The following is a 10,885-nucleotide window of genomic DNA, read 5'->3' as shown; positions in this document are numbered from 1 at the left end:
GTTGACCGTGCCGTTCGGTTGTTCATGGCTAGCATGGTAACAGCTAGTATTTCCGCCCAGTCGTCTTGGAAATAAGATGTAAAACATCTTAGGTACGCTTCGAGCTCCTGGTTCATCCTCTCAGTAGCACCATCAGTCTCGGGATGATATGCTGTCGACAGCCGCCTTTTGATCTTCATAAGCTTGCAAATACGCCGCCACATGTGGGAGATAAATTGTGGCCCTCTATCAGACGCAATAGTCTTGGGGAATCCATGATGCCGAATTAAGCAGTCCTTAAGGTTCGGGCCACTGCTTCTGTGTGATCTCATTCATTGGCTCAAAGATGACACTTTTGAACAGCCTATCTGTGATGACCATCACGAAGGTGTTATTGTCCGAATCCGGTAGGTCTGTGATGAAGTCGATAGAAATTTCGCTCCATTGTCGGTCTGGGATTGGTAAAGGTTTGAGAAGCCCTCGACGTTTCTCTCGCCATACTGCTCTTCCCCCACATACATCGCAATTCCGCACGAACTGACGCACGTCGTTCGATAATCCTGGCCAGGTGAACTGTCGACTAATGATTGCTTTGAGTAAATCCCGTCCAGGGTGCCCGGTAACTGCTGAATCGTGTGGCTGCTGGATAATTCGCGTGCGGAGGGGCTCAAAATAGGGGATCCATATCCTATCCCTCCAGCATAGTCGTCTGCCCTCATCGATAGAGCACTCCGAAATAGAGATAGGGAGCTCCCATTGGATAGGGAACTGTCTATCGCCCCTTATCACTGCACCTCGGATAAGCCAATACCGGTTGTTTCGTTCAAGGCCTTGGTCCCAGAGCTGTCGGATGTCGTCTTCCAGAAATGGGTTCTCAGGGGGGTCTGACTTGTCCGATTCTTCGTCGTTTTCTTGGTCTCTGTCACCTTCTAAAACCCACCCGGCTGCAACCCTGACATGGCGGAGTCCAGGTGTTGTAACTAGTGAGGGCACGTAGGCTTTGTTCAGGCGAACAGAGTCCCCCATACTTCCTTGTAGCATTTGCTGATGACGGGCTCGGAGTCTTTCATCGGTAATATCCTTCGGTAAGTCCTGGTCACGTCGGGAGAGTGCGTCAGGGACAACAGCTTCGGCGCCTGGTCGATGAATTATCCGGAAGTTATACTTCGATAGCTCCAGTGCCCATCTCGTCTGTCGTTCGGACAGTTGCTGTTTATTCATGAAAAACTCCAGATTTTTATGGTCTGAGAGGATTTCAAATTCCTTCACACTGCGTAACATGCTTGACCACTCGTCGAGACACTTCACTATGGCTAGAAGCTCCTTGTCATGGATCGGGTAATTGACTTCTGCTGGGGTGCTCCTCCTTGAATAAAAGCAGACAGGGCGCCATTTCTTGTCCTCGCATCGCTGAGAGAGCTCCCCTCCAATAGTATAGCCGGACGAGTCTGGTTGTACGCGGGTTTCCCTTTCGGGGTCGAATTTTGTCAAAACAGGGGCACAAACTAGCAGTTCCTTCAGTGTCTCGAATGCCTGCTGGCACTCGCTCGTCCAATTGAATATCACGTCCTTTTTTGTCAGATGAGTGAGAGGCATGGCAACCGTTGAGAAGTGAGGAATGAAGTCTCTGTAGTAGTTGGCAAACCCAATGAATCCTCGAACTCCTCGAACTGTGGTAGGGGGTTCCCATTCTCGAATTGCTTCAACTTTGCCGGGGTCGACACTGAGCCCAGAGTTCACATCAACAATATAACCTAGGTATTTAACTCTTATCTGTTCGAATTCGCATTTGTCGATATCGACCTAGAGTCCTACGGCGTTAAGTCTTTTCATAACCTGCATCACCTTGTCTCTATAGTCGTCGAGGGTGCCGTCTGTAAAAATCAGGACATCGTCGATATAGGCAGAGACGAAGTCATCCAACCACTCCCTCAGAACATGGTTAATATATCGTTGGAATGTTGCAGGCGCACCGGTGAGGCCAAAAGGAGTGACCATCCATTCAAACAGTCCATATCTTGTGCAGAATGCTGTCTTCCATTCATCTCCCTCCTTGATCCTGATCTTCCAGAAGGCGGAAGAGACGTCTAGCTTCGTGAACCATCTCGCCTTGGCCAGCTGGCGAAGGGTCTCCGAAATCAGGGGTAATGGGTAGCGGTCTTTTCGTGTGATCTCGTTGAGTTTCCGGTAGTCAACGCAGAACCTTAACCCTCCCCCAGGCTTCTTGAAAAAAAGCACGGGTGCCGCTGCCGGAGAATTGCTGACTCGAATGAACCCTTTGTCTAGGAGGTTGGTGAGGGTCTTACGTAGGACCAGTAGCTCCTCTTTTGACATGCTGTATAAGGGCCCCCATGGAACTTCTTTCTCGCGTCCTTGTTCGTCCTTTTCCAGTTCGATGGCATGATCAACTCCCGGTCGGTGTGGTGGTAGTCTGTCGCCAACTTCCTTCTTAAAAAGATCAATGATTTAGTGGTAACATTCCGGGAGTTTGGTCGCAGGGTCTTCGGGTTTCTTCTGGAATTTAGCAAGGGCCTTCTCGATGTCCTTCATGCTGACGGCGAATATTTGTACTGGTTGTTTGTTCCTTTGACCAGTTCGATGATGGAGGTAAGGGAGTTGGCCGATACTTCCCAGTTGGTACGGTCAGGGTCCCAACTTCTTGAATCGCGTATTCGAACACTCGTGCCACTCGTTCCGATGCGAAATTCGTTTCTTGCAGGTCTCAGGGTAACATCTTGTGACCTGGCCCATGGCAAGCCGAGGATAACTTCGTCCAGTTGTCTTGGTACCACATACGCAAACACTCGTCGCTGCTTGTGTCCGTCAATGTCGATGTCGAAGTAGGTAGCTTGAGTGATAGCATTTTCCTGCACGTCCGCTACCTGGGCCAGATTTCTGGGCACCATGTCGATGCTTGGGAGTCGTATCCTTTGAAACAGTTTCTGTGAAATCGTTGCATAGCAGTGACAGCCATCGTCGTATAGGGCTCTGGTATAATGTATCCCATTGGTTCCTATGTTGACATAGATGCCGTCTTGATCCATTTGTCCCTGCTTTTGAAAGTGTATCCACGCGGCCACGGCTCCCGCGTATCCCTAATCAGAGTCCTCCTCAGTCTGAGTGTCGACTTCTTCAACCACCGCCTCGGTCACTCGGAGTCGTGGCTCGACTCGTGAGACGTTAGATCGTTTCCGAACTTCGGGGGGTATTGCTGCTGCCAAGGGGCAACGCTCAACGCGGCAGTTGTCTCTCCCACACCGCAAGCATCTTCGTTCATTCCTTCGGGCTCGCATCTCGGAATCGTCGACCCATTTGGCACGTTTGCCGAGTAGGGGTTGGTCTTCCGGCCGTTTTGATGGGAAGCCGTAGATGTTTTTTCTTAGCCGTGTGGAAGCAACCTGGACCTGGTCCGGCGGGGTTGGTTCCCACTCCATCATGTCTTCCCTCCGTGTCTCCTTGCTTTTTGTTGGGTTGCGACGGTCTTGACTTCCATCCTCTGGAGCTTTCTTGTTGTTCTTCCACTGTCCGAAGAGCTCCATTTGGTTGCGAAAGAGAAATAACTTTTAAACTCTGCATCGGAACTTCCCACCAGGTTGGACTTCAATTTCGGATTGAGCGCGTTCCGAAGGTACGAAATTTTGGAGTCGTCATTCCAAGACTCCGCTTCTGCGTTTGCGATTTCTTTGCGGTTGCGCTCACCGTACAATATGTCCAGCCGGTCGATTAAGGCCTGGGGGTTCGGTTAATGCTTCTTCAGTTCCAGCTCATGGAAGGTGGTGACGTTCGTCTTCGCCACCCCCCCTAGCCGGGAGCAAATGTACCGTAGTTGCGACTTGGTGTTGCCGATAGCCTCAGCGTCGTCCTCGATCTTGCCCTCCATTTCCAGTTTCCAGCCGCGCCATTCTGACTTGACTCCGATAAACATCGGTGGGTGGGGAAGACTGTGTCGCGGCTTGTTTGCTGGGGAGTTAGCGTTGTTCACTTGTGGCTTATCCTGGTTGTCCATGGTTGGTTGGTCTCCTGATTGATCTCCGGTTTGGTCTGCTGGTGGATGGTCTGCTGGTTGTTCTGCTGGTTGTTCTGCTGGTTGTTCTGCTGGTTGTTCTGCTGGTTGTTCTGTTGGTTGTTCTGCTGGTTGTTCTCCTGATTTGGAAAACAAGTCATCAAATTTGATAGATGGATAGTAATGTAAGGGTCAAGGGTAATGTCGATGCAATTAGCCTAGCCTGCTCTACGAGTACTATGCATCTATGAAGAGAAAAACATTAGATACATTCAGTGTGGTGAACCCTTCTCCCTTTTATCCTTCTGTCCTCCCGTCTCGTCATTTCAGGAATCTTCGAGAAGTGAAGCTATTCGGAGATTTCTGTAGGTCCAAGTGCTGTTGAGAATCTTCTGTGGGTCTTTCTGGCCGAAGGCGTCGCAGAGGCCACATACCGGTCATAGACCGTGACAAAAGGGAAGGAGAGGCGAAGCGAAAGAAGGAGAGAGGGGAAGGGGACGAAGGAGAGGAGAGGGGTAGCGCTAGGTCGGTACGTACGTACGTATATACATAGTATATAGGGAGGGAGGGAAATACGGGACTCTTTAGAGTCGGGCGCTCCTAAACCCGGGTTTACTTACCGGGGATCGCTACGATACGTGAAATCGGTAGATAATATCTATTCTATTATATCGCTAGAGACGTAGAGACGTAGAGACGTAGACAGAGGGTGAGAGGGAGTGATGCGAGTGCATATGGGGTGTGAATTGTTGTATTGGGAAACGATGGCCAGGTCAGCTATTCTGGCCTGGCAGAGCTCTTTTATAGCTCTTATCTATCTTATCTCTAGCTATAGGGCAACCCCCCATGGGGTCACGTATCAAAATGCCGGGCTACACGGAAAATGGTACTGTCCTCAGTACGTTTGGTGCAGGGGTACTTTCCAGGGTGTAGAGCTGCTAAGTTGGCCAAATCGCTGTATTCGGAGGAGACTGCTCAAGCCAAGTTCTGTATGACGGGGTCTCCGAAGGCTTTGTGTCGATAGCTAGGCCAAAGTACTGTTGCATCATGTTGCCAGCTGCTGTATATCTGACCTTGACGGGGCTACGGATGCCGATACCTTTGACTGTGTTCGGGGCAGTGCTCTTGACGATGTGTTCGCTCTGGTGCGTTTAGTATGGGGAATCGTATGATCGGAAGGCGACGGCGATGGACTCGACTCGATAAAAGGAAACAAAGTCAGAGAGATCTTAACGGCCGGCGGCTGTGGGCGCTTGATGTTGTGGATCGACTCCGGGACGGTTATTCTGGTAGAGACTGGCCTAGTGAAAGGGTCCCTTGATGATTCTGGTGATCTTGATAGATCTAGTGCTGGACTGGCCTAGTGGAAGGGTCCCTCGATAGACTGTGATAGTGATCGCTTCGTAATATCTGCGATCGTAATGCTTAGGCGCTGGTATAAGACTGGCCTAATGAATGGGTCCTCTTAATAAAGGTGTGCGCGATAGGTGCGTGACGCGATGGTGATCTTGATAGATCTGGGGCTGGTTTTGGTGCATGCGAAACGCTGGCGGCGATAGGATCGTAGCCGTGATGGTGATCTTGATCGATCGATGGATGGTTGGTTTGGTTTGGTGGATTTACTCAATCTTGAGGAGATGCTACCATTTGCTGTGAGTGCACATGGGGTGTGAATTGTTGTATTGGGAAAGGATGGCCAGGTCAGCTATTCTAGCCTCGCAGAGCTCTTTTGTAGCTCTTATCTATCTTATCTCTAGCTATAGGGCAACCCCCCATGTGGTCACGTATTAGGGAGAGAGGGAGAGATGGAGAAAAAAAGAAAAAAAGAAAGAAAGAAAGAAAGAAGGAAAGAGAGAGGGCGAGAAAGAGAAACAAAGATAGAGAGAAAGTAAGAGAGCGAAAGCAATAAGAGAGCACGGGCCCCGTATAACCCTAACCCTGGTAACCCTAGGGTAAAAACGCCGATAGGGGGGTGCACGACGAATAAGCCGACAACGCCGTTCGATTCGGCGGGCCGTACTTTGGGGGGGTAGAGCCTATGTACAGACGTTTTCACGTCGATATAAGGTCGAATCGATTGCCCCGTCGATTTCTCAATCGATTCGACCCGAAGCGGTCCGAGCGCCCAGCGGGGCCGACCAATCAGGAGGCGCGCCTTAATCGATTCGACTCGAATCGATTGTCCCATAGCAGTAAGGTACGTCAGAGTGAAGGTGGTTTAAGGGAGAGAGAGGTTCCTAGGGTTCGTGGAAGTTGCTGGGGTCGTGCGTGACTGCCTAAGGACTCGTGTAGACTTCTGTCTGTTAACTGTTCAACAGCCGATCTTCTCTTAAATCCTCGAAGAACTTAATGGCATACTCCCTTTGGGACCCAATAGCTATCAATATGGCATCCAGGCGATACACGCCGGAATACCTGTGACCCAGGCGGGTGAATGCGTAGGGCCTCATTGACGACGGCCTGTAGATACAGCAGCTGCATTACAGATGCAGCATCAATCTCACCATAAGATTTATACCGGGCCAGAATTTCGGTCGTAAGCTTCTCAAGCGTAGCAGGAGTCTTGAGAAGATGGTACATCGCAGCTGTCAGGCACGTCGCAGTCGTCTCACCGCCTGCTAGGCTTTTCGTCGCTATGTTAACTCATAGTACCGCAATAGGACACTTATACTTACACTAGCGTAGATGCGTGTGCCGTCATCTCTTCCTGTTCCACTTCACCGGCTAAGACTTTGTTCGCTATGTGAGTGAAGAAGTCCTTTCGGGGCATCTCGGCGTCGAGACGCTTCTGTACTTTTGCCCGGCTGAACATTCAGTGTTTCTCCCTCACTGCCGAGGTGAGCGATGGTAGAAGTCATCGCCCGAGAAATTCCAGAATTCGCACCCTTGGTCGGTTGTCTGCCAGCGTGACTTCGAAGAGGTGTTTAAAGATTAGATCTATCCAAGGATGGAGTTTATCTGTCAAGTCACAATTATGTTAGCAAAGATTCTGAAATCTTCACGGGACTAATATGGCAGAACACAGAAGTATTGCTTTATCTTTCTCGACACATTCAAACCCTTCTCCAAAAGCCATTTCTCGTAAAACATCAAAGGTGATCATTTCCAACCACTGGACAGCATTGATGCATTTTCCTTCGCTCTCCTGACTCAGGCGCCAGAGTTTGTTAACGAAACGATGTAGGCATGCCTGCACGACAGGTTCCTACTCGGCCAGCGCTTTCGAAGAGAAGGCCTCAGTCAAGTTCCTCTTCTTCCGCAAGTGGACGGCGGGATCACGCTCAGACACAATAATACAACCCGTTTTGTAGGCACCACCGAAAATGTCATAGAACTCGCTTTTGATTAGCTGTTCTCCTCCAGGTGATGGAAACCCATAAATTGCTTTCCATGACTCCTTTTGGATCTTCAAGGTTACTAAATCAAGACTGTCAGTCTTGGAAGGACATATGGCTACGCACCGTACGTTATGGGCCAATATGACCACTACCTATCGAATTATACAAGTCCTGCCTGTGGGACAGGCATCAGTCATTCCTGTCTATATAAGGCCCTTAAGTCCGTCGTTCACTTCGTTTAGGACTCTCCAGAGATCATGACCTTTTTAATACAAGACCATTTGCCTATAATCCAACAACTCCATAGATGCTAACGAGAGCTCGTTGGGCGAAACGCGGAACACTGGACCTGATATATAGGATCGGCTTTTTGCTTTCAAATAGTGGCTACTGATATGTCTTCTAGTCTTGGGCCACTGCAAACCGTATTTTTCGTGAAACTTATGGCTAACGTGATGCGACTGCCCTCGCGTGGTATGCCAGAATTGTCAAAGCTGGCTATGCCGTGTTAGCGCTTATAATCTAGAAATCGAAAAGTGCATCAGGGAATATTCTGACGAGGGACGAACAGGTCCAGAACGGCCTGGAAACCTCGGCAAGGGTGCAAGCACAAATTGTACACCATGTGCAGACAGGCAGTGGTCATCACCAGGACAATCAGCTCTAACCATCCCACCTGTGCCACTAACTGTTTAAATTTTCTCAACCATTGCATTTCCATCACGTTGGAGATCTCTTGATCCAGGAGCAAAATTGTGATTATCCATCTTCAGGTTGCGCGATGACCAAGACTGCGGGCATGCGGAAATTGGAGTTGCCACAGGCGCTGTGATCGCGCAAAGTCATAAATTGAAGGAACTACAAAAAGTGTCGCCAAAGGAAAGAAAATAAAACGTGACCGCACGCTAATACTACGCTGACTGCCCTCTTATCTTAAGGCTAATACTCATTGGTCAGTTGTCATAATGATGTTCGAGCGTTACCTATAGCCGGAATCCCCGTTGGCAGGCAACCGCATTCGGTAATCGCCGGGACCGAGACGAGAGGGGGTTTCTCGGACCCGGCACGGCAATCATAACGGTTCGGGATCGTGTGTTCTTTGGCCTATCCATGTTTCCCACTTGTCCGGCGTTCTTCCATGAGCCCCATCACGCATATCTGAAATAAACGAGGTTATGAAAATGATTTCAACACAATATCTCGACTATCGGTATATAGATAGACCTTGAAGATAACGTAAGCTTGTTATGCGGGTATTTTCCTGCTTTACAGCCTAATATTCAGCCTCTGTCGTAGACGCAATTTGCTGTGGAAATCAGTCAAGTACCGCAGGTTTCGAATTGAATAAAGGGTTTTCTAGTATCCTGTTCTAATAATGCAGTTCAGTCTGCTCTAAATTATACCCAGCATTTAAAACTATTGCCCTGAAAGTTATCCACCACAAACCCTCGCTTTATATACCTATTTAATTGCATGATCCCAAAAATATCATCATTCCTGAATGTATTGTTACCAAATCTCAAGAGGATTAAGCATTATTCTTGTCCCTAAAACAGAAGCGGCCAATGCACATAGGCTTCCTGGTTGTAGTGGGTCTTGTTCTGGTTGTGGAACTAGTAGTCGAGGTAGGCTTTCGAGTAGTGGTGGACTTTGGGCTATTCGTAACCTTGGTCGTACTGGTTGCTCTAGTGGTGGTGGTTGACTTTGGAGTGCTTGTTGTTAGCGTCGAAGTGGAAGTTGAACGGCTGGTAGATTTTGTGGTAGAGGCCGTGGTGATAGCAGGCGAAGAGGTAATCGACGAGGCAGTAGTCGCTGTAGCTGAAACTTCAGTCGTCGTGGAAATTGCAGAAGAACTGCCAAGGGTACTTGAACTATTGGGCGGACTAGGAACCGCCTCTTCGTCGCAAACAAACTCGATACCACCCAGCTGCCAGTCCTCCTCTCCATTGCTTTGTGTAGGTGAAGTCCATGTGGCCCAATTGAAACCCGTAATGGCATTCAAGTTCGTATTTGCACCAAGCCAACCACCCAAAGGGACTATGACCGTCTGTGCCTGGCCCGTCAGGTCTCGGACAACCTGCCAATCTGATTGGAACGCCGTCGCACTGCATGATGCTCGCGTCTGAATTTCGAGAGTGAAGTTTGACCCTGGTGCGGGGGCTTTCATAGTAAACTTAATTGCTTTATAGGCTTCCGTGACAGACTGCACGCAAGGCAAGTTCTCGTAGTAGTAAGAGGGAGACAGTCTGCCATCAGCCGGAGGAACCGGAGTTAGGATCAGTGAGGTTCCAGACACGCTGATGCTTGCCATGGAGCCGTCATCTGTGTGCATGTTAGCCACTGGACAAATAAATATTGTAGAGCTTATCTCCACCATCTGTGTAGCCACCCAAGCTGTTGACCGAGTTCGAGTATTGTGCGAAGTCATCAATCTTGAGGGTTGAGCAGTCGGCTGCTGCGATACGAGAGAGTGACAGGCATGCAACCAGGCCATACAATATTTGTCTGATCATCTTTCGCAATCCCGAGATTCCTTGTCCCGAACGAACGAACGGATGAGTGCCGGTGAGTTGTATTGGATATCCACGAGAGAATAAAAGAGTGACTGTAGTTGGCGATTGGATCTTCACGTAGCACTCAACCATTCATCCTGTTTGGAGTAGCAAACGATCATCTTTAGTAGGAATGAACTTTTGGCTTACGTGCTCTACCTTGATTATTCTCCTGAAGAAATCCGTATCATACGCACTTGGCAAAGGGAAACGCTAGGCCACTTGGAGTTGACGTCCGCCACCACAAATCTTGGCCCAATTTCTCTGTCCGTGAACAAACCCACTTGATCATGGCGCTCAGGCTCAAAGCCGGGCCGGGCTATTTCAGAGTTGGAAAGCATATACGGCACCTATACGACATCATAAAGGGGGCCACTAAAAATTGCGAAATAATATCGGCATCCACGTTTCATGAAATGTCTAGGGCGTAGCTCTCTTGAAACGACGCTTGCCAATGGCGGCGAACGCCACCGAGCTAACTTGTATGAAATCAATGCAGCATTTCGATCCAGCAATTCGATCCAGCGTAGAAGTGGAGATAACGGCTTGGCAGTAGCGTCCAAGTTAGTCATTCATTCATCACTTTGTATGCTCCTTCGACTTTCTTAGATTTCAACCTCAAATTTGGTATGAATCTTGCCATACTCTTTGCACACGACATCAACAAGTTTAGCGGACGAAATAAATACGCAACTGAGCTGTCTGCACAAATTCAGAGCGAGACTAATTTAGAATTACGTCGTTCACTCCTACTCACAATTATGCTGTCTTATGCTGCTCCTCAAGGAACACGTATCTATATTCATATTATTTGCCATTCAGTGTGATAACTTAGTTTGTATTGCTAGTTTCCGCAGAAATTAACAACTCAGAGTGGCTCGCGTATGGACTTAGAAATTGGATATTCACAGTTCAAAAACCCAAACACCTACGAGCCTCAGTTAATGCGTCATCTTGTCATATTCTGAATACTCATATATCAAAGAATTTGAGCTATCAAGAAAACAGGCAAC

General features: G+C 48.7%; 2 protein-coding genes across 2 annotated transcripts; both read right to left on the bottom strand.

Moving 5' to 3' along the window:
* Positions 1–6,328: 6,328 nt before the first annotated feature.
* On the bottom strand, positions 6,329–7,510 carry BCR38DRAFT_461959 (cytochrome P450; the record flags this gene model as incomplete). Its single annotated transcript, XM_040862587.1, has 5 exons — positions 6,329–6,605; positions 6,658–6,767; positions 6,867–6,940; positions 7,004–7,172; positions 7,487–7,510. 5 exons carry the CDS (start codon positions 7,508–7,510, stop codon positions 6,329–6,331), a joined length of 654 nt encoding a protein of 217 aa, XP_040709776.1.
* Positions 7,511–9,005: 1,495 nt separating this feature from the next.
* On the bottom strand, positions 9,006–9,833 carry BCR38DRAFT_491063 (uncharacterized protein; the record flags this gene model as incomplete). Its single annotated transcript, XM_040864610.1, has 3 exons — positions 9,006–9,132; positions 9,234–9,642; positions 9,695–9,833. 3 exons carry the CDS (start codon positions 9,831–9,833, stop codon positions 9,006–9,008), a joined length of 675 nt encoding a protein of 224 aa, XP_040709775.1.
* Positions 9,834–10,885: the final 1,052 nt, after the last annotated feature.

This window comes from Pseudomassariella vexata (genome assembly GCF_002105095.1).
Source record: "Pseudomassariella vexata strain CBS 129021 chromosome Unknown BCR38scaffold_26, whole genome shotgun sequence".
Classification (NCBI taxonomy): Eukaryota; Fungi; Ascomycota; class Sordariomycetes; order Amphisphaeriales; family Pseudomassariaceae; genus Pseudomassariella; species Pseudomassariella vexata.
The sequence above is the reverse complement of the archived record's forward strand: the minus strand, read 5'-3'. Positions and strand labels throughout refer to the sequence as shown.